This window comes from Dendronephthya gigantea, unplaced genomic scaffold (assembly GCF_004324835.1).
Source record: "Dendronephthya gigantea isolate DGI-Jeju-01 unplaced genomic scaffold, DenGig_1.0 000255F, whole genome shotgun sequence".
Classification (NCBI taxonomy): Eukaryota; Metazoa; Cnidaria; class Anthozoa; order Malacalcyonacea; family Nephtheidae; genus Dendronephthya; species Dendronephthya gigantea.
The window spans coordinates 19,041-40,169 of NW_021163265.1; the positions used below are offsets into that span (position 1 = coordinate 19,041).

The window sequence follows — 21,129 nt, forward strand, 5'->3', positions numbered from 1 at the left end:
TCCAAGATGACATCCTTTTTGCTGCATGAATTTTAAAGTAAGTTAATTTGCAGTTAAACTTCAAAGGCTCTCAACCGTATTGCTGAGTATTGCTGCATGTCAAGGAAAGTTTTTGGAAAGTTGATCCCAGCGGACGTTCCGTTTTTGCCTATTTTTTAAAGGTATTTTATGCGTAACATGATATTTATCATTATAATAGTGACGATTTATTTCGGTGATCGAAGCCTCGCTGGCGATGTGAAAAATAAGAAGTCTGGGTTATGACAAGCATTAATTTATGCTTACCGTAATTACTTGAATAAACGCCTCCCTCGAATAAACGCCGCCCTCGAATTAACGCCGCAGGGACAAGCAAAAATATCATTAAACGCCGCCCTCAAATAAACGCCGCAACCTTTTCGTCATTGCGGCGTTTATTCGAAGCATTTATTTATAACCACAGTAAGAAATTCAAGTATCTATCCTTACAAAAAAAAGACAACATTGAATCTAAACCAGTCGTGGAAATTTATTTTTCTCAATTTGAATGTTATTCATCAGTTCAAAGTGGCTATACTTCATAGCTTGGCTGCTTAGCTCTCTCTCCAAAACTTCTGCGATGCGTAATTCCGTGGTAACAGCCGAGAATCTTGCCGGTACCACTAGATTGTATTGGTTAAATTGGCGTTTAAATTACTCAATAAATTCAGAGTTGTTACGAGTTTGCAATAAACGCCTCCCTTGAATAAACGCCGCCCTCGAATAAACGCCGCATCGTAATTGGTAAAAATTTAATAAACGCCGCGGCGTTTATTCGAGTAATTACGGTAATTCATTATGACAGAATCATGTCTCATTGATTTAGACAACTACTAGGGCGGTGTATTTTCATAACGACTTTAAAATCGGCCGTTGTTTTCTATAACTCTAATTAAATCTTAGTATTTCTAAATCGAGGATCCTCTTTAACAATCGTTGGTTCCAAAGATCAATCCGGTGGATAGCGCTATATCCAGCAGCCTTCGCACAACCGACCCCTGAAATATTTTGTACGCTATTGTTCATGCGTTAGACAAACATTAATATATGAATACACTCCCCTCCCCGAATTAAAGCGGTCTAGCTACGGCCCAGGTGAACCTCGTAAGCAACCCGGTCAGGCTTCCCACTCTAAAATATGCAAACAAATTTTCGCTTCGTTCTCCACACCGATAAAGTACCTAGGAGACCTAGTGATTCACTTTATTACTCCGGCGTGAGCGACGGAGTTGAAAATTTGCCTAGGTTTTTTTATTATTTTTCGTGGTCGCAAGTGTGTTTAGGCGCGAAATATACTATAGTATTTGACATGTGTATGTGACCGTTTTTACCTACGTCACAGTTTTGTCTAATGTCTACACGCCTAAAAACGCTCAGGTTGATGCAAGTTGATATAAACAGGATGGAGCAATGTTGTGCTGCCCACATTGTTCAGAGTTGTTATCAACATTGAACAATATTGTTACACCCGATTCAGTGTCAACAATATTGTTCAGTGTTGATAACAACTGAGGCCCCATTTACACGAGCCCAGGCTGATTTTCAACCCGGGTTGGTGCGCCACAGGTGATTATATTTTTATCGTGTTTACACGGACCCGGGTTGAAGACCATTCTCGCCAACCCGGGTCAGCAATTCCCAACCCGGGCTGGCTAGGGAATATTTCCGAGTGATAGCCTGAAGCAGAGTGTAAATTGGCGGACAACAAATGGCAACAACACTGGCGATAAACGAAGGAAAGTTATTGTTTCTAACTCTGCAGTTTTGCTTTTGTTTTTAGCAGCTATTCAAATGCACGGTGTGATGCTGTTGTATATTATCTACAACAACATCCGAGTTTAAGTCGACTGTTTTAAACACAATATCAAATGTTCGACTATTTGGGCGACCACTGAAACTGTTGCGCTTTTTTGAGACATTTTTGTCCGTTCGAGCGGTTTTACTTTTGCTTGCCATACTATAGCGGAGAGAAGTTACGCGCGCTCAATGCAATATGATATGCGTGTGTGACAGAATATTTGCTTCCAAAGTCCATATGCCGCAGTTTATACGAACCCGGCTCAAGCCAACCCGTGTTTACATGAGGAATTTAGCACAATTTTCACACCTTTACACCAAGCCAACCCGGGTCAACCCGGGTCTCGAGAAGGGTTACCCGGGTTGGCGAAGTGTGAAGCCGCAACCCGGCTATCGTGTAAACGCAACTAGTAATTTATTCGCAGACGGGTTGACGGGTTGGCTCACCAACCCGGGTTGGCAGCCAGCCCGGGCTCGTGTAAAGGGGGCCTGAGTTTGGGTTTTGGTCAAGGGTCGAGGGTCGAGGGTAGCAAGTCGAGGGTCGAGAGTGAGGTCGAGGGTAAAGTCGAGGGTAAAGTCGAGGGTCGATTTTTATCGAATTATACAATCGGCAATGTCGAGGGTGAAGTCGAGGGTAATATATTTTATGCCTTATTGTTCGAAACTATCATAAGTGAATTGACAGTTGCATGTGAATAACGCAGGCAGCTCACCGGTTCTGCAAACAGTTGCATGTTACAATGTTGTTTTGAATTCACTAGAAAGAGTAAAATAGCCATAGGAAGAATATGGTATATTTGTTATTTTCGCATTGCTATTTACGCGTTACGACTTGTGATGCTTGTTTTTCAAACTGAAACGCATGCATAGTGTAATATGTACAATACAACATAAATTTTTACGTAACAATATTCTTGTACGTTTGCATAGTGATATAAACACACCTACCAGAGTTGTGTTGAATAGCTTTGGCTAATTTTCCGATGCGCGAGTTGATTTCGCTCGCATGATACGGCAATTCCTCCAAGAGGAAGAAATAAACCGTTCTTTTGATGCTGTTTGATTAAGTTCAATTTTAAGGTTATAATATAGCATATATATATTTAAAGTACGATGTGCTTCTGAATTTCGAGATCGAACAACATTTAGGTTCGCAAGGCATATAAATGAGTATGAACTGTATTGTTTATGTTCCAAAGCTTTGTATTAAAGGCTCACGTGATATAGGCACGCCGGAGTTAACGCCAGAACAGATGTCTTGTTATAGGCTACAATTGAGTCACAATTCTCGTATGTCCCTAATTTAGTACTTTGTGTTCCTAAGTTAGAAGACGTTAAAAGATTGTACTTTGGGGAAGTTTTTTCACTTTAACACAACACACATAACTTTGCAAGTAATGTGATCCGGTGGCCAAGTATATATACTATAAACTTCCTGGTTAGTAGCCCTAAATAACAAGAAGCTTTGTCGTATTAACAGCGGAGTATTTATCAAAATTCGAAAAAGGTATGAATATATGACTCGTTTTATAGCGACTTCACTAACGAGATTGTTTACTGTGACACTTTCTGCTGATATGCATGTTTAATTTTCGCCAAACATTTCCTATGGACAAGAGCCAATATATTATTTGAATACAGGGTTGCTGGGCTGGATCAAGTTGAGAGGGCGGATGCTAGGGTCAAAACTCTTCATCGTTGGCGTCTTAAGCCGGTTTTCTACTAGCAATATTTTTCGCGCGCAGCGACATTTTACTTTTGTTTCAGAGCTCTCAATTGCAAAGGAGTAAAGTATGCTCAAATACAAAGGAGTAAAGTTGCTTCGCCAGAAAAATATCGCTAGTGGAAAACCGGCTTTAACCTTCAAGCGAGCTTTTATGATTTATATAACATTCCTTCACGTAATCGTCATAAAAACAGCATGTTCACGTACTCGTCATAAAAACAGCATAAAAAAAGCACAGCGGAAAACAAAGTTCAACTATTCTCCATTCTTCTAAAACAATTTGGCCTGCATGTGGGTATCATATTTAAAGAGTCCCTCTTAGTTCAGAAATTTTGGCAACGCTCTTTCTGTCGATTTCATAATTATTAATATAGAGACGATGCTACTAAGCCCACAATTTTCGTGTCTATTCGAATGGCGTGGCCACTTCTTAACACATTTCTATTTTCAAAATTTTGAAAGTAAAATTTTCACCAAATTTATGCATGTGTTGAAAAGGAGGGCAAATAAAACTGAGATTTTGGTAAAATTGTAATATTTTGTAAATATTATTAATTCGCCTTAACTATTGCACTTCACAAACACAAATGCATGGTTCTAAACAGAGAGATATCTTTAAGTCAAAAGGGGCCTTTTAAGAAGGATTTATCCTGTAATTATATGCAATTGAAGCTCGTGCCAGACGCCGGCGGAGACGATGGTCTGACAATACCCGTGCTGTCAAATGAGACTAAGTTGTTTGTTGAAGTTCAGAATGATTTACAGTGTAAATGAGTAAATCTATGCTAGATAGGCGGCTTTTCCGCATCTGTTCGTTGATACAATTCGATTAGCGAATTACCTGATATTACACATTTTCCGAATTTTTGCACGCAAACATAAATATAGGAGGTTAAAACAAAGCATTGCTTTATGCATTACGGACTGTGCACTATATAACATCGCGCACATTCGCAGTTTCTTCTGAGAGATGCCGAAGTAACTGATGGATTATTTAATAGGTTTTCTTTTTTTACCTGAATTAGCTCAGACGAAAAAAGTTCTGGTAAGGGTGGATTTTCACGTACAGAAAAATATTTCGCTGGTGAAATATTTGTACATTTTCTTTTACAGAAGAGAACAATCATATTGAACTAATTTATTCACTCTGTTCAAATTCTAAAGAAAATACGCAAATATTTCGCTAGCAAGTTAACTATATCTCTGTAAGTGGAAATCCAGCTGAAAGTGAAAGTGGATTTTCCGTTGGATTAAAGTGGTTTAAGGGGATGTGGCAGCTAGGCGTAGGAATAGAAACCGGAATTTGCGAGGTTATATTACTATTGTTGACTCGATATTTTAGCGGGCCCAAAAACGAAAAATATTCACACGATTATATGATTCAGTCTTTAGTTCAGCATGATTGCAGTTCTGCTCAATTTTGACTTTCATTCCATCAAACACGAATTATGATTAACGTGTTTTCAACTTGATTAGATTTCTCAAACTGGAATGTAAATCAACCAAATTCAAATTTTATTATCACAAACCTTTGATACGATTTGGATTGGTACAGTTTCCATACAAGCTGGAGAAATATGGGTTAAAAAATTATTTTTTCGCTAGCTATGTATCGAGCTAGGCTCTGAATAATTGTAATATATGATTGTCGCCAATATGGAATGTGGGCCTTGCATGACCACTTCCGCACGTACAAAACAGATAATACAAAGAGAGTTTATTTATGTTAATTTAGCATTGAAAAAACGGAAGTTGAAATATTAGCCCAGAGAGCGCAGTACTTCATGTAAGAGTTTTGTTGTTTTCTTTTTAAGTTTATTTATTTGGTGCCTGTGATATACAATAACGTCAATCAGTTATCGCAAACAAATTTTACTTAATTTGATATTTCGTATTGTTAAACGTCTAACTCTCTTAGTCACGCCGATATAGACTCAAATAATACGACGTCAGTGGTAATGTCTTTGTAACCCATTGAATGGAAACTTTGAATCGTTGTACCAGAATTGCATTGTCGTTATTGGAGATCCGTTGTTGCTGTTTTCAAATTGAGGTGTCATTCTCTTGCGGAAGTATTGTAACAATTCTGAGAGATGGATGACCTTTTATCCCATAGCGTTTCTATAATACGTAAATGTGCTTGTTTTTTCTTAATCACCTGTATCAGAGACGGATAAGACGGGTGTCCATAACACACTCCTGTGTCATTTAATTATTTTTTGAACTTCATTTTTAGGATTAAGCACGTCAAAGAATTTAATGATAATCTGGTCACCTGAATGAAAACGGATGTTGATATATTATTGTGACGCACACAACAAAACAAGTACGACACAAACTAAACCTAATCGTTGAACTTATCGGATTTTTAATGGAAAACTATATTTGGAACTTGCGTAAGTGTGTTGATTCCTACGATCCAAATCGTAATTATCTTCAATTTCATCTTTTTGAGCATACTTCTGTGAAATATTATATATTATTTTTGCGATGGCATGGGGCAGTCAATGGTAGGATGGCTTTTATTTAAACAACGGTATTTCACACATAATCATGATATATCGTAAGAATATTTCAATATACTATTTTACAAATGAACGCATGCATGCAGCGAATATTTACCGCATAATCTGGGTCGAAATAATGTAGCCAGCCTAATCTTTGGTGTTCATGCATTAACTGAGAAAGAATGCAAAAGTGTTGTAGACTATATTAACTTTGACAGGCATTGCGGTGTTTTTTGCGGGCTAAAATGATAAATTTGCCAGGCTGAAAAATATTTTAGCTCGCTGATCCAAGCCAATCAGCAGAAGAATGATTAAAGTTTTTACCCATTGCATAATTTTTATACAAAAATTGCCCTTTAAAGTTAATATAATAATAATAGTAATGAGTTTAGAGTCGGGCCAAAAACACATTTATGCCCGCGAACATCAACTCTGTTGTTATATCATGATAAATCGTCAACTGACCAAGGTATTGACTTGAGCAGTAACGCACATATTTATATGCATGCAGTTTTAACAGAAAATGATTGCACTAAAGACGGATCTTCGTTTAGCAGAAAATACTGCGAAAACTACAATGACGACTGCATGATAACTCCCTATTATTAGAAATTAATTTTTTTGACGATGCATATTGTCAGAGAAAGCAATTGCAAAAATCAACCGTGGTTTTACAGAAAATGAAAATCTGTCTTTCAAACACGTTTTGAAGACTCTTCGACTAAAAATATATTAATTTCTAATTTTCTTAGGTCACATCTTTTTCCTTGTGGCAACAATTCAACTACCGCTCGCTAGGACGCTTTATAAAGATCTCAGTGGTAGATGCTTAGCTACCATAAAGTCAAAACATTTTAGTAAGTCAAACTTATATACTTGGGACCGGTTGTATGAAAGCCGGATAGCGCTATCCACCGGATAGTGGTTTAAAATCGCCCGTTGTTTGCTGTAACTTTGATTAAATCTTAGTATTCCTAAATCGAGGACTTCATTAATATTTGTTGGTTCCAAAGCTGAAATTTTAAAGCAATCCTTTCAAGCATTTTTATAACGGTTGAAAAAATCTCTATCCATGCAGTGGATAGCGCTATCCAGCCTTCACACAACCGGCCCCTGATTACTTGAACAATAAACATTTTCCAAAGGTCCATTAACAGCTGCTGACGCCTTGATGCATGGGGACAAAAACGTCAAACGAAATAAATATTTAATATTTGAAATAAAACGTCTTCCCAACAAAACCAATTGACGTCTAGTCTATAGATTATGCGAAACTCAGTCCAGATGTTCTGCTCAGTGGGAATTGAAAATACGTAAAACAAGTCTTCTTCTAAACAGTAGCGTAGCATTGATAATTGACCTTTTGCAGAATCGACCAACTTATGATTTAGGTAAGAAGAAGGAAATAAATCATACCGAGCATAGAAAGAGGATACCGAACTTAGTATAATGGCGCTAAATTAAAGCCACTAAATGTCCAATAGCACAACGTTGTGGTGCGCTCTAAAAGTTATAATTGATTTCTGTTGCCGACAGTAACTTTTGACAGAACATTCATCAAGGTCGTTGGGAGCTCATGCTCCCTATTAAAATCCAAATCCGCGCGGGCAATGTTTTACACGGATAAGACAGCCTCGTTCCCAGGCGCTTTGAATAAAATAAATATAGGAACACTACAGGCTTTTACATAGATCAGTAGCTAAGCAGAGCAAGCACGCAAGGAATTTTGGGGAGGACTCGACGGAGAAATGCTTCCTTTTCCGCGTCCTCCCTAAAACTCCTTGCGCGTTCGCTCAGCTTTGCCACTGATCTATGTAAAAGCCTGTAGTGTTCCTATATTAATTCTATTTAAAGCGCCTGGGAACGAGGCTGTGAATAAGATCAAAGATTTGACAGGCACTTACATACGGTTAACACTAAAATAAAAAGATAACTTAGGCGCCATATTTGAAGAAAAAAATTAGGCCGCCATGAAGGCCAACAGTTAAAATTACACAATCAAAAGAACGCTGACAGACTAAATATACGGTATTACCTTAATAACAACGCCATTGGTTATTATTGGTTATTCTTTTCTCTTTTAAAGAAACTCTGATACCAAACATATCTTACAGAGCGACACCTTACCCATATGTGACAAAAAACACCATTATAACATTGGAATGTACCGGCTCGGTCAAGATTAACCCCCTAAACCAAGGATATATGACAAGGGTGGAATTTCTTAAGAACAATAATTACCTACACAAATGTGAAGTTGAAAAAGTACTTCGTTATAAAATTCTCTCCTGCAGTGTTACAGTCACTGGGGTTACCAAAGACGATAAATTCATGTGTGTTCTTACTGCAAGTAAAGCGCCATGTAACGCCGCTCGATTGAGCTTTCGCGTTGAAAGTAAGTTTCATTAGTCTAGCTTACTTGTTAATTTTGTTCAGTCACATGTAAATAGCAGTTTGTGTGATTTTCGAAGTAATGGACATTTAGGTCATAAAACTGGAAGATTCGTTCATAAAGAACTAAATTTACTTTGTGTCAAACCACAAAAATCGTATCAAACCACAAAAAATATTAATTTGCGGATTAAATCTGGATTGAAATTTTTGCGGTTATACATCCTGTATATAGGTTCTCATATAGTTGTATAGTTGTTGGATTTCTGCGAATAGTCCATCCTGCCGGAGGACCGATAATTGACTCATTTTTACTTCAACTGTTCCTGGCTTGAATTTGAAGTGTGTATTATTCCACTCGAAATTAAGACCCTTTAAAACCTCTAGAACTTACCCGCATCGAGAGCGAAGTGCCAAAAATCATAATCGACTGACCCTCATATTGTTATACGGTATACTATGAAAATTGTATATGGTTATACTACAAGTATACACGGCCTTGTGTAAGAAAGCGTAACTTCCAAATCAGTTCAAATTAGTCCGTCCCGTTAAGCAACTTGAACCACAGTAGTTTCCGCTACGCTTCTTTTCTTTAGTGAAACCATAGGCGGCCGAGAACTGATCTTACTGACCTCGCGCTACGCTCATGTTGTCTGAACAGTCTTATATTATGACAAGGTTGGCAACTCTCACGCCAAATAAGCTAAAAACGCACGACGGTTGACTCAAACACCTTCACAAAACCGCAAATATTTCGTAAAAATATGGCGAATAAGAAAAAAAAAGTACAACACATTGAACTTGAATAATTTTACTACATTTATGCTATATTTTTAGCATTCAAATGTATTCCTATATGCATGTATAAAACGTGAATGTTTTTATGGTTTCTGGCAAATATATTTCAAAACCTATGCTGGGGACACCTTGCCTATACCTTCGTCATAGTTTTCAATTCAAAATAGAAAGCTGATTGGCTCTTTTTAAACGACAGCCAATCAGCTTTCTATTTTCAATTTAAAGATATGACGAAGGTATAGGCAAGGTGTCCCCAGCATAGGTTTTGAAATATATTTGCCAGAAACCCAAAAAACATTCACGTTATATACATGCATAGGAATACATTTGAATGCTAAAAATATAGTATAAATGTAGTAAAATTATTCAAGTTCAATCACATATTTACCTTTGAATAGGCCTTTACTTAATATTTATGATAATTTGGCTTTCGGGGAGTTTATTTCCACCCAAACTATTTGTCTCCTTGCTAGAGGTCAGCAAATGAAGATTTGCCCGGGTTTGCAAATTCTAGACTGATAATGATTAGTTAGCTAGTATTTTCACGCCGCGACAGGCATTTGGTTCGCTTCCTGTATCCGTGATTTATATCATCCACCCACTGAAAACTGCTCTTTTTTGTCAATTCCCTACTTTTTTAGACCTACTAAACGATTAGAATTTTTTATTTTAGATCGACTTCCAAGGCCAAATAATATTCACCTTGCAAAGATCACCTCCAAAGAAGCAGTGATTAGATGGGAAAAGATTTCTTCAAAACCAAAAATAAACGGCGTTTTACTGGGATACAAGCTGATTCTAACCAGCCGAAAAAGAAAATTAAGTTTCATATCAGCAAATGATACCAACCACGTCGTGTTTCCTGACTTAGCTCCAAAATCAAATTATATCCTTTCAATACGTGGGTTCACACAGTATAGTGATGGTTATGCTGTATTGTACAACTTTTCATCATTAGGTATGTTGCGTATTGCTTTTATGGTGAAATTAATCCATTCGCTAACTGAAGAAGACCAACTAGATTCCGCTGGATTTAAATGCCAAACCTAACATGAATATAAAAAAAATCAATAATTTTAGAATATTAATTTCCGACATGAGTAATTTATTTACAAGATTGCACCTGGGACCTTTAGTTTTTTAGGCTTTTTCTTTATGGCATTTTTCGTTGAATCGCCGTTAGTATGATTACGTTACATTTTCATCATCGCATTTGCAAACTATAGATGGCCGGTGGCATTTTTGACGGTCGGTATGATAATCAGTTTACATACCAGAACCAAAATTTTTATATTCAACACTTGTGCAACTCCATTGCCATTTTTTCTTACCGATTATTTTCAAGTTTGTAACTATTTGGTAAATATGACCAAACATAAAAAAATTATTGTACAAGTCATTCAAAAATAAAGCAAATATGATTCCTACGGCATACAGATAATTATGAATGAGGTGAAAGTGTGGATTTTATTACGACACTCGACTGGAAGATTCAGGGCGCATGTGCAATGTGTCTCAAGACACAATTCGGTAAAATTGTATGGTAGAACAATATATGTGCAAACTTTTATATTTTATATTTGAACTGCTTTTAGATTTGATTCCTGCGCCAAAAAATATTCAGGTTGTTATCTTGTCCAAAACTTCAGTTGGCATCCAGTGGTTTCTCGTGCAACAACGTGAGGAAAAATACGATAAAATCTTTGGTTACAGAGTAAATGTGAGAAACGCAACACATTCTTTCCAAATCGACACTTTAAGTGTAACCTATTCTGTGGTTCTGAGGCATCTTTCACCAGATGCAAATTATAGTGTATCAGTTTTCGGCTTTGGTAATGGAACAAAAGGAATTTCAAGTAAATGGATACATTTTAAAATAAATGGTGAGTTGTGATCATAATGTGATTGTCATGGTACCGCCGACAGCCGTGCATGAATAGGAGAAGTATAGCTATGGCGGATCTATGACGTAGGCTATATGTGAATGATGAAATGAAGAAATGGAATGCCTAGCAGTCCACAAATTAAACTTATTTTTCGTATTTGGTCTTTAAAGGCATGCATCACTGGGGACGGTTGTATATCAGGCCGTTTAAGCCCAGCTTAAACGGTGGATAAATGAAAATTAAATACGACCTTTATAATTAACCTATTGTTACATAATGATACATTTAATGTATGCTCCCGAGGGAAATAGTGAGTTTTTTTTCCCAAGAGTCTGAATGTTTCCCGAGATAATTATGACAATTATATTTCGCATGCACGTTGTTTAAGGTTATGCTTTTCTCCCGTGGTTCTAGTGACCAGAAATAACTTTCTTCGAAAAGCGTAGCTGTACTTTCAGTCTGATCATTCCATTCATGCGTGTGGGCTTAAAAAGCAAAAATCGGCGAATTTAAAATTTTACAACCACTACGAGACTAAAAAAGCTCAGGCTATAGAACTGCAGAACTACAGGCTGTTTTTGCAAATTAGCGTGTTATTATATTAAATACATGCCGAATTTTCTTATTAGATCGTGATGAGAAATCTGAAGATGACAATACAGGAGCAAAAAGCAAAGATGCGAGAAACTTTACTTTGACAATAGTCGTTGTTTTGATCGTTGGAATAATAGCCGGTGCGATATTTGTTCTCATTGCCGTTTATCTCTTGACAAGACACGAACGAAGAGTGGCAAAATCACAGAATATCACAGCAGTGAAATTTTCGCAGAACGACAAAGCAGTGAAATTTGCCGTCAATCCAGCTAATAACATACATTAAGAGACAAACAGTTTACATACACAAGGTGGTTTAATTTTAGGTTAACTTTTGCATGGTAGTTTATACAACCGTTTAAAAGGACAACCACCGGTCAATTCATAATTTTCTTATAATCTCATTATACCTGCGATTTTTGTAATTATTGTAATTTTGTTGCAAATCAACAGTCTATATAAGAAAATCTTTCCGAGGTCTGTATGAAGAATATCTTTCCGAGACTTCATAATACTGAACATGCGCATAATGATATATTATGCTACAAATATCACAGCTTGCTTCTGCAAGAGATTATTTACCTGTTTCGCAAACACAATTGTTCTGCTGGCGTCCAAAAATGTGTTGATCGAACGTTAGGAAAACTAGAGTTTTAATTTCATTGATAGTGTTACAGATGCTTGTATTTCTGGCAAAACATATTTACAACATTGAAACGTTCAACGAAAATTTTGGCCTAATATTCGTATATTCCCTCTCAGTTTCGCATGCATCTATAATGTCGAATATTGGAAACACAAAATGACAAAATAATTTAACTTTGCTCCTAATTCCGCGTATTTCGGTTTTAGACCATTGCCACACTGATTTTGTATTCAACACAAAGTAGGCAAATATAATAATACACCTTTGTTTAACTCTGAAATAACAGATGATATATTTACGAACTTGAAATGCCAATTTACTCTAATGCCAATTAATTTTTGGTATTTATCTTACACATCTTACGTCACATTCACCGATCACGCAAAGGATTTTAAAAACACATGTTTTTACTTAAATATATCCGACTTACAGGTCTTCAAAAAGTTCAATATTACGTAAGCATAAATTCCAAGATGACATCCTTTTTGCTGCATGAATTTTAAAGTAAGTTAATTTGCAGTTAAACTTCAAAGGCTCTCAACCGTATTGCTGAGTATTGCTGCATGTCAAGGCAAGTTTTTGGAAAGTTGATCCCAGCGGACGTTCCGTGTTTGCCTATTTTTTAAAGGTATTTTATGCGTAACATGATATTTATCATTATAATAGTGACGATTTATTTCGGTGATCGAAGACTCGCAGGCGATATGAAGTCTCGGTTATTACAAGCACTAATTTATGCTTAATTCATTATGACAGAATTATGTCTCATTGATTTAGACAAGTACTAAGCAACAGGGCCGTAGCTAGAAGCTTTATTTGAGCGGTGTATTTTCATAACGACTTTAAAATCGCCCGTTGTTTTCTATCACTTTAATTAAATCTTAGTATTTCTAAATCGAAGATCCTCTTTACCAATTGTTGGTTCCAAAGATCAAATTTCATCGCTTTTCGAGCATTTTTAAAACGGTTGAAAAGATCACAATCTGGTGGGTAGCCTTCGCACAACCGACCCCTGAAATCTTTTGTACGCTCTTGTTCATGCATTAGACAAACATTAATATATGAATACACTCCTCTCCCGGAATTAAAGCTACGGCCCAGGTGAACCTCGTAAGCAACCCGGTCAGGCTTCCCACTCTAAAATAAGCAAACAAATTTTCGCTTCGTTCTCCACACCGATCAACTACCTTGGAGACCTAGTCGGATTCACTTTATTGCTCCGGCGTGAGCGACGAAGTTGAAAATGCGCCTAGGTTTTTTTTTATTATTTTTCGTCTTCGCAAGTGTGTTTAGGCGCGAAGTATACTATAGTATTTGACATGTGTATGTGACCGTTTCTACCTACGTCACAGTTCTGTCTAATGTCTACACGCCTAAAAACGCTCAGGTTGATGCAAGTTGATATAAACAGGATGGAGCAATGTTGTGCCGCCCACATTGTTCAGAGTTGTTATCAACATTGAACAATATTGTTACACCCGATTCAGTGTCAACAATATTGTTCAATGTTGATAACAACTGAGTTTGGGTTGGGTCGATGGTAGCAAGTCGAGGGTCGAGAGTCGGCAATGTCGAGGGTGAAGTCGAGGGTAATATATTTTCCGCCTTATTGTCCGAAACTATTATAAGTGAATTGACAGTTGCATCACTTGCATGTGAATAACGCAGGCAGCTCACCGGTTCTGCAAACAGTCGCATGTTACAATGTTGTTTTGAATTCACTGGAAAGAGTAAAATAGCCATAGGAAGAATATGGTATATTTGTTATTTTCGCATTGCTATTTACGCGTTACGACTTGTGATGCTCGTTTTTCAAACTGAAATGCAGGCATAGTAAAATATGTACAATACAACATGAATTTTTATATAACGATATTCTTGTACGTTTGCATAGTGATATAAACACACCTACCAGAGTTATGGTGAATAGCTTTGGCTAATTTTCCGATGCGCGAGTTCAATTCCTCCAAGACTAGGAAGAAATAAACCGTTCTTTTGATGCTGTTTGTTAAGTTCAATGTTAAGATTATAATATAGCATATATATATTTAAAGTACGATGTGCTTCTGAATTTCGAGATCGAACAACATTTAGGTTAATTCGCAAGGCATATAAATGAGTATGAACTGTATTGTTTATGTTCCATAGCTTTGTATTAAAGACTCGCGTGATAGGCACGCCGGAGTTAACGCCAGAACAGACGTCTTGTTATAGGCTACAATTGAGTCACAATTCTCGTATGTCCCTGATTTAGTACTTCGTGTTTTAGTAAAGTTTGAAGACGTTACAAGATTCTAGCTACTTTGAGGAAGTTTTTTCACTTGAACACAACACACATAGCTATGCAAGTAATGTGATCTGGTGGCCGAGTATACTATAAACTTCCTGGCCGCGTGGGTGCTTGTTATGAGAAGACTTTGCATACTTCGCATGCAAATTAATTGAAACGGAAGACAGATATATCTAATCGCTCTTAGTAGCCCTAAATAACAAGAAGCTTTGTCGTATTAACAGCGGAGTATTTATCCAAATTCGAAAAAGGTATGAATATATGACTCGTTTTATAGCGACTTCACTAACGAGATTGTTTACTGTGACACTTTCTGCAATAGGGCGATATTTAATAGCTATAAACTTGTATCGCGTTTACTCTACCATTCATTACACTGCAAGCATGTTATAGAGCATCCTTGCGACATTTCTAAACAATTGATATAACTTAATGATGCAAACAAGGAATTACTCTGAAAGTTACTCAGAGAGTTTGTAATCGTCATTAAATTATATTTGTTTATATTCCGGCGTGTCTGGCTAAAACCTCGTAGTTGGCATGTGGCTGATCAATTGCGATAATAGAAAGGGGAACTGCGAAACTGCCATTTGAATATACCAGCATGTGCAGAATTTTCAAATTTCTGTTTGTACAAATTGCAACTGTGTAGCTGGTCAAGCATTACTAGGCGGAAACAAGCTGCAATATATAGATTATAGTTTGCGTTCTTAAATCAATTGAGAGTTAGGAGCAAACGAAATCAGTACGTCGGATTGATTGTTATAGAAGAAGAGGAGGCATCCTTTGTTCAGATTGTAATCAGTTTTACATCACCATTCACATATCACGGGCTGACGTCTAACATTAGCTAGCCTTCGTTACCAATCTAGCCATCTAAGCTCTTATTTGAAGGCTCGATGACAATTAAGTGGATCTCAAAACAAACTTGTGTATCTCTGAAGGTAGGGAAGATATTTTCAATGATATTTCATGGTTTTAATTATGTATGGCCGGTTGTATGAACCCCGTTTAGCTTAAACGGTGGATAAGTCAAAATGAAACAGCACTCTTACATCTCTCTTGAATGAGTCAACTTGATGCACGCAATCCATGAACCCTGTATGGGGCCGGTTGTTCGAAAGGCGTTTAGGCAATTATGTTATTCGATATGTGGCTTAATTTTAATTTCTTGTAATCTCAAATATACTAATCATAAATATTTGATTTTTTTCGGCACTATATTCATATAGTTAGTGTACATGTAACTTTTGGACTAGTTGTTGACAACATGTACGACGTGGTTGGAATACTCCTCTAGATTAATGTTATGGTAAAGCGTTGTTCTATATTGTCAACTGTGCCAATTTACTGAGATATAAGACGATGAAAATATTGTTTCTACGTTTAGGGACAATTCTATAGAGCCTAATTCGAGCTAGCGCTCACTGGGTCCCGAAATGCTGACGTTTTACATAGGACGTAATAAACGACGTTTTGCCGTTGTAAATATAGAACGTAGATCACGTCTAAGACTCCCATATAGGTATTTAAAAATTCATTTCTTTTCAATGAAGCATTGTATTGATAACTGCCGTCGTCGTGTTCCCGTCCTACATGCTTATATTAGAACCGCGCGGAATGACATGCAGCTATTGCAACAAATATAAACCGATTATGTGGCGATGTTTAATTTTTGCCAAACATTTCCTATGGACAAGAGCCAATATATTATTTGAATACAGGGTTGCTGGGCTGGATCAAGTTGAGAGGGCGGATGCTAGGGTCAAAACTCTTCATCGTTGGCGTCTTAAGCCGGTTTTCTACTAGCGATAGTTTTCGCGCGCAGCGACATTTTACTTTTGTTTCAGAGCTCTCAATTGCAAAGGAGTAAAGTATGCTCAAATACAAAGGAGTAAAGTTGCTTCGCGCGAAAAATATCGCTAGTGGAAAACCGGCTTTAACCTTCAAGCGAGCTTTTATGATTTATATAACATTCCTTCACGTACTCGTCATAAAAACAGTATGTTCTTGGAAAAGCAAAGCGGAAAACAAAGTTCAACTATTCTCCGTTCTAAAATATTTTGGCCTGCATGTGGGTGCTATATTTAAAGAGTCCCTCTTAGTTCAGAAATTTTGGCAACGCTCTTTCTGTCGATTTCATAATTATTAATATAGAGACGATGCTACTAAGCCCACAATTTTCGTGTCTATTCGAATGGCGTGGACACTTCTTAACACATTTCTATTTTCAAAATTTTGAAAGTAAAATTTTCACCAAATTTATGCATGTGTTGAAAAGGAGGGCAAATAAAACTGAGATTTTGGTAAAATTGTAATATTTTGTAAATATTATTAATTCGCCTTAACTATTTGCACTTCACAAACACAAATGCATGGTTCTAAACAGAGAGATATCTTTAAGTCAAAAGGGGCCTTTTAAGAAGGATTTATCCTGTAATTATATATATGCAATTGAAGCTCGTGCCAGACGCCGGCGGAGACGATGGTCTGACAATACCCGTGTAAGTTGTTTGTTGAAGTTCAGAATGATTTACAGTGTAAATGAGTAAATCTATGCTATAGATAGGCGGCTTTTCCGCATCTGTTCGTTGATACAATTCGATTAGCGAATTACCTGATATTATACATTTTCCGAATTTTTGCACGCAAACATAAATATAGGAGGTTAAAACAAAGCATTGCTTTTATGCATTACAGACTGTGCACTATATAACATCGCGGACATTCGCAGTTTCTTCTGAGAGATGCCGAAGTAACTGATGGATTATTTAATAGGTTTTCTTTCTTTACCTGAATTAGCTCAGACGAAAAAAGTTCTGGTAAGGGTGGATTTTCACGTACTGAAAAATATTTCGCTGGTGAAATATATGTACATTTTCTTTTACAGAACAGAACAGTCATATTGAACTAATTTATTCACTCTGTTCCAATTCTAAAGAAAATACGCAAATATTTCGCTAGCAAGTTAACTATATCTCTGTAAGTGGAAATCCAGCTGAAAGTGAAAGTGGATTTTCGGTTGGATTAAAGAGGTTTAAGGGGATGTGGCAGCTAGGCGTAGGAATAGAAACCGGAATTTGCGAGGTTATATTACTATCGTTGACTCGATATTTTAGCGGGCCCAAAACGAAAAATATTCACACGATTATATGATTCGATCAGTCGTTAGTTCAGCATGATTGTAGTTCTGCTCAATTTTGATTTTCATTCCATCAAACACGAATTATGATTAACGTGTTTTCAACTTGATTAGATTTCTCAAACTGGAATGTAAATCAACCAAGTTCAAATTTTAGTATCACAAACCTTTGATACGATTTGGATTGGTACAGTTTCCATACAAGCTGGGGAAATATGGGTTAAAAAAATATTTTTTCGCTAGCTATGTATCGAGCTAGGCTCTGAATAATTGTAATATATGATTGTCGCCAATGTGGAATGTGGGCCTTGCATGACCACTTCCGCACGTACAAAAGAGATAATACAAAGAGAGTTTATTTATGTTAATTTAGCATTGAAAAAACGGAAGTTGAAATATTAGACTAGAGAGCGCAGTACTTCATGTCAGAGTTTTGTTATTTTCTTTTTAAGTTTATTTATTTGGTGCCTGTGATATACAATAACGTCAATCAGTTATCGCAAACAAATTTTACTTAATTTGATAGTTCGTATTGTTAAACGTTTAACTCTCTTTGTCACGCCGATATAGACTCAAATAATACGACGTCAGTGGTAAGGTCTTTGTAACCCATTGAAAGGAAACTTTGAATCGTTGTACCAGAATTGCATTGTCGTTATTGGAGATCCGTTGTTGCTGTTTTCAAATTGAGGTGTCATTCTCTTGCGGAAGTATTGTAACAATTCTGAGAGATGGATGACCTTTTATCCCACAGCGTTTTTATAATACGTAAATGTGCTTGTTTTTTCTTAATCACCTGTATCAGAGACGGATAAGACGGGTGTCCATAACACACTCCTGTGTCATTTAATTATTTTTTGAACTTTTTTTAGGATTAAGCACGTCAAAGAATTTAATGATATTCTGGTAATATTCTGATATCCTGAAACAATGAAAACGGATGTTGATATATTATTGTGACGCACACAACAAAACAAGTACGGCACAAACTAAACCTAATCGTTGAACTTATCGGATATTTAATGGAAAACTATATTTGGAACTTGCGTAAGTGTGTTGATCCCTACGATCCAAATCGTAATTATCTTCAATTTCATCTTTTTGAGCATACTTCTGTGAAATATTATATATTATTTTTGCGATAGCATGGGACAGTCAATTATAGAATGTCTTTTATTTAAACAACAGTATTTCACACATAATCATGATCTATCGTAAAATATTTCAATACTATTTTACAAATGAACGCATGCATGCAGCGAATATATTTACGGCATAATTTGTGTCGAAATAGCCGGTGTAACCAGCCTAATCCTTGGTGTTCATTAACTGAGAAAGAATGAAAAAGTGTTGTAGATTATATTAACTTTGGCGGACATTGCCGTATATTTTTCAGGCTAAAACGATAGATTTGCCGGGCTGAAATATATTTTAGCTCGCTGATCTAAGCCAATCAGAAGAATGACTAATGTTTTTACCCATTGCATAATTTTTATTCAAAAATTGCCTTTTAAAGTTAATATAATAATAATAGTAATGAGTTCAGAGTCTGGCCAAAAACACATTTATGCCCGCGAACATGCATCAACTCTATTGTTATATCGTAATAAATCGTGAGATGACCAAGATATTAACTTGAGCAGTAACACACATATTTATATGCATGCGGTTTTATCACAAAATGATTTCACTGAAGACGGATCTTCATTTAGCAGAGAATACTGCGAAAATTACAATGACGACTGCATAATAACTCCCTATTACTAGAAATTAGTTTTTTTGACGATGCATATTATCAGGGAAAGCAATCGCAAAAATCAACCGTGGTTTTACAGAAAAAAATCTGTCTTTCAAACACGTTTTGAAGACTCTTCGACTAAAAATATATTAATTTCTAATTTTCTTAGGTCACATCTTTTTCTTTGTGGCAATAATTCAACTACCACTCGCTATGACGCTTTATGAAGATCTCAGTGGTAGATGCTTAGATCACGTACAGTCAAAACATTTTAGTAAGTCAAACTTATATACTTGGGACTGGTTGTATGAAAGCCGGATAGCGCTATCCACCGGATAGTGGTTTAAAATCGCCCGTTGTTTGCTGTAACTTTGATTAAATCTTAGTATTCCTAAATCGAGGACTTCATTAATATTTGTTGGTTCCAAAGCTGAAATTTTAAAGCAATCCTTTCAAGCATTTTTATAACGGTTGAAAAAATCTCTATCCATGCAGTGGATAGCGCTATCCAGCCTTCACACAACCGGCCCCTGATTACTTGAACAATAAACATTTTCCAAAGGTCCATTAACAGCTGCTGACGCCTTGATGCATGGGGACAAAAACGTCAAACGAAATAAATATTTAATATTTGAAATAAAACGTCTTCCCAACAAAACCAATTGACGTCTAGTCTATAGATTATGCGAAACTCAGTCCAGATGTTCTGCTCAGTGGGAATTGAAAATACGTAAAACAAGTCTTCTTCTAAACAGTAGCGTAGCATTGATAATTGACCTTTTGCAGAATCGACCAACTTATGATTTAGGTAAGAAGAAGGAAATAAATCATACCGAGCATAGAAAGAGGATACCGAACTTAGTATAATGGCGCTAAATTAAAGCCACTAAATGTCCAATAGCACAACGTTGTGGTGCGCTCTAAAAGTTATAATTGAATTTCTGTTGCCGACAGTAACTTTTGACAGAACATTCATCAAGGTCGTTGGGAGCTCATGCTCCCTATTAAAATCCAAATCCGCGCGGGCAATGTTTTACACGGATAAGACAGCCTCGTTCCCAGGCGCTTTGAATAAAATAAATATAGGAACACTACAGGCTTTTACATAGATCAGTAGCTAAGCAGAGCAAGCACGCAAGGAATTTTGGGGAGGACTCGACGGAGAAATGCTTCCTTTTCCGCGTCCTCCCTAAAACTCCTTGCGCGTTCGCTCAGCTTTGCCACTGATCTATGTAAAAGCCTGTAGTGTTCCTATATTAATTCTATTTAAAGCGCCTGGGAACGAGGCTGTGAATAAGATCAAAGATTTGACAGGCACTTACATACGGTTAACACTAAAATAAAAAGATAACTTAGGCGCCATATTTGAAGAAAAAAATTAGGCCGCCATGAAGGCCAACAGTTAAAATTACACAATCAAAAGAACGCTGACAGACTAAATATACGGTATTACCTTAATAACAACGCCATTGGTTATTATTGGTTATTCTTTTCTCTTTTAAAGAAACTCTGATACCAAACATATCTTACAGAGCGACACCTTACCCATATGTGACAAAAGACACCATTATAACATTGGAATGTACCGGCTCTGTC

At 36.6% G+C, this 21,129-nt stretch overlaps 1 protein-coding gene and 1 long non-coding RNA gene across 2 annotated transcripts; both read left to right on the top strand.

Annotated features, from left to right (window-relative positions):
- The first annotated feature begins 3,263 nt into the window (after nucleotides 1–3,263).
- LOC114540929 (protogenin-like) lies at nucleotides 3,264–12,058 on the top strand. Its single transcript, XM_028560928.1, has 7 exons — nucleotides 3,264–3,322; nucleotides 5,778–5,937; nucleotides 6,801–6,905; nucleotides 8,135–8,443; nucleotides 9,911–10,195; nucleotides 10,833–11,120; nucleotides 11,753–12,058. The coding sequence occupies exons 2-7, from the start codon at nucleotides 5,913–5,915 to the stop codon at nucleotides 12,001–12,003; spliced, it is 1,263 nt and encodes a 420-aa protein (XP_028416729.1). The 5' UTR covers nucleotides 3,264–3,322; nucleotides 5,778–5,912; the 3' UTR covers nucleotides 12,004–12,058.
- A 2,700-nt stretch (nucleotides 12,059–14,758) lies between these two features.
- Nucleotides 14,759–21,127, top strand: LOC114540930. Its single transcript, XR_003689163.1, has 4 exons — nucleotides 14,759–14,904; nucleotides 18,668–18,842; nucleotides 19,703–19,807; nucleotides 21,038–21,127. It is a non-coding gene; the product is annotated as an uncharacterized LOC114540930 (long non-coding RNA).
- Nucleotides 21,128–21,129: the final 2 nt, after the last annotated feature.